The following is a 2,313-nucleotide window of genomic DNA, read 5'->3' as shown; positions in this document are numbered from 1 at the left end:
ACCAACCCCACAAACAGGGACCTAACCAACTAAATCATCCACAAAGTCTAAAGCAGTAAATAAATTAGGATTGACCCAACTTGACACCCAACTGTACAAAACACCACATAACCGAGGCTGTAACTAAACAATCGACTGGGATCTCCCCTGGAAAACCCGACGATTCCGCTCCAACCAAAGCAGCCACATCAAACACAAAGGAGCTAATGCCCATGCTCTCCTCCGACGCTTCCCAACTTGACCACCCCCCTAACAACAAAGCACATCCAGAACTTGCTTTGGTTGCACCCACACCACGCCAAATACAGAAAAAAAACAAGCGCCCACAAACGAGAAGTAAGCAGGCAGTGAATAAGCAAATGATCCACTATCTCCGCATCCGTACAACACATGCAGTACCAATTCACCAAAATATGATGCCGACGAATCAAATTATCAATAGTCAAAATTCTACCAAATGTAGTCGTCCACACAAAGAAAGCCACCTTTGATAGAACCCCAAAAACCCACACATGACGCGAAAGGAAAAAACTCCCACCCTCGCCACACAAAGCCCCATAAAATGACGAGACGAAAAAAACACCTTTCGCATGAGGAGCCATCCAAACCAAAACATCCTCCTCATCACGGTCGATCCTAACCCCATACAAAAAGGCCAACAAATCCACCAACTGCCCAACCTCCCAATCTTGAGTCTGCCGACGAAGCACGATATTCCAAACCAACGCCTCACCGCCACCACCCAAATATGAAGCCACCATCACATTAGGATCCACCGCCAACAGAAAAATCAAAGGAAAACACTCATGTAAAGTAACCTCCCCACACCACCGATCTTTCCAAAACTGCACACGCATACCATTACCCATGCGAAAGTGGATGTTATCCCAAAAACCAACCCTACCCAACCAAATACCTTTCCACAACCCATATCTATGAGAACGCCCCACCTCCATAGTACACTAATCACCCCTCCCTAACCCATATTTGGATGCCACCACCCTCTGCCATAACTGATCCCGATCATTGGAAAACCTCCACAATCACTTCCCCAACAAAGCCAAATTAAACTTACACAACGTCCTCACCCCCAACCCCCCCTCTTCCTTAGGACAACAAATTTGCTCCCACCGAACAAGGTGATATCGAAACTCCCCACCATCGCTGCCCCACAGAAAATCACGCTGCAGCTTCTCCAAACGACAAGCCACGGACACTAGAATGACATGGGCCGACATAAAATAAGTTGGAACACTACTCAAAACACTCTTCACCAAAGTCAACCTGCTACCCTTCGACAATTATTGTCTTTTCCACCCAGCCAAACGACGCCGTACCCTCTCTAACACCCCATCCCATACCCCTTTCGCTTTATAAGGAGCCTCCAAAGGCAAACCCAAATAAGACACCGGCAAATGAGACACCAGCAAATGAGACACCTTACAACCCAAAATGGCTACCAAACTCGAGATATGGCTGGCCTTCCCTACTGGAATTAAATTTGACTTGGCCAAATTCACCTTTAGACTCGAGACCGCCTCAAAACATAGCAAGACACAGCACAGATGCCCTAATTGCTCCGAATTTGCCTCACAAAAAATCAAAGCATCATCAACATACAAAAGGTGAGAAACACAAACCCCATCTCCCACTAAAAAACCTGCCAGCAAACCACATTGCACCGCTCGAGACAACAACCGACTCAACGCTTCCATGACAAGAATGAACAACAAATGAGACAAAGGATCTCCTTGTCGCAAACCCCGAAACATTTGGAAATAACCCGCCGGCGTCTCATTCACCTAAATAGATAGCCGGACCATCGAAATGCAAGACCAAATCCACTGCTGCCACTTTTCCCCAAAACCTATCCGTTCCATAACAAACATTAAGAAATCCCAATTAACATTATCATAGGCCTTCTCAATATCCAACTTACAAATCACACCTAACTGCCCTGCTTGCAAACGAGAGTCAACACACTCATTAGCCACTAACACTACGTCCAGAATTTCGCGGCCATCCACAAAAGCGTTTTGTGATTCTGACACCACATCCTCCACTTGCAACTTAAGTCGATTGGCCAAAACCATCGCTAGAAGCTTATACACACTTCCCAACAAACTAATCGGCCGAAACTGGCGAATATCTTCAACCCCTCCCACCTTAGGGATCAAAGTAACAAAAGCCGCATTGAGACTCTTCTCAAACTACCTTGTCTGATAAAATTGCTTCAGTACCGCCATCACATCCCCTTTTACAATGTCCTAACAATGTTGGAAAAAAGCCATAGTGAAACCATCTGGGCCTGGA

At 46.0% G+C, this 2,313-nt stretch overlaps 1 protein-coding gene across 1 annotated transcript; it reads right to left on the bottom strand.

The window, feature by feature from the left end:
* Window positions 1-203: 203 nt before the first annotated feature.
* LOC145800445 (uncharacterized) lies at window positions 204-956 on the bottom strand. Its single transcript, XM_082890123.1, has one exon. The coding sequence runs from the start codon at window positions 954-956 to the stop codon at window positions 204-206; it is 753 nt and encodes a 250-aa protein (XP_082746249.1).
* Between the last annotated feature and the right edge of the window lie 1,357 nt (window positions 957-2,313).

Source organism: Camellia sinensis, chromosome 10 (assembly GCF_055761805.1).
Source record: "Camellia sinensis isolate YWXY chromosome 10, ASM5576180v1, whole genome shotgun sequence".
Classification (NCBI taxonomy): domain Eukaryota; kingdom Viridiplantae; phylum Streptophyta; class Magnoliopsida; order Ericales; family Theaceae; genus Camellia; species Camellia sinensis.
The sequence above is the reverse complement of the archived record's forward strand: the minus strand, read 5'-3'. Positions and strand labels throughout refer to the sequence as shown.

Excerpts from the sequence above, each read along its gene's own strand:
- LOC145800445 (XM_082890123.1), bottom strand. The coding sequence starts at position 956 with ATGGAGGTGGGGCGTTCTCATAGATATGGGTTGTGGAAAGGTATTTGG.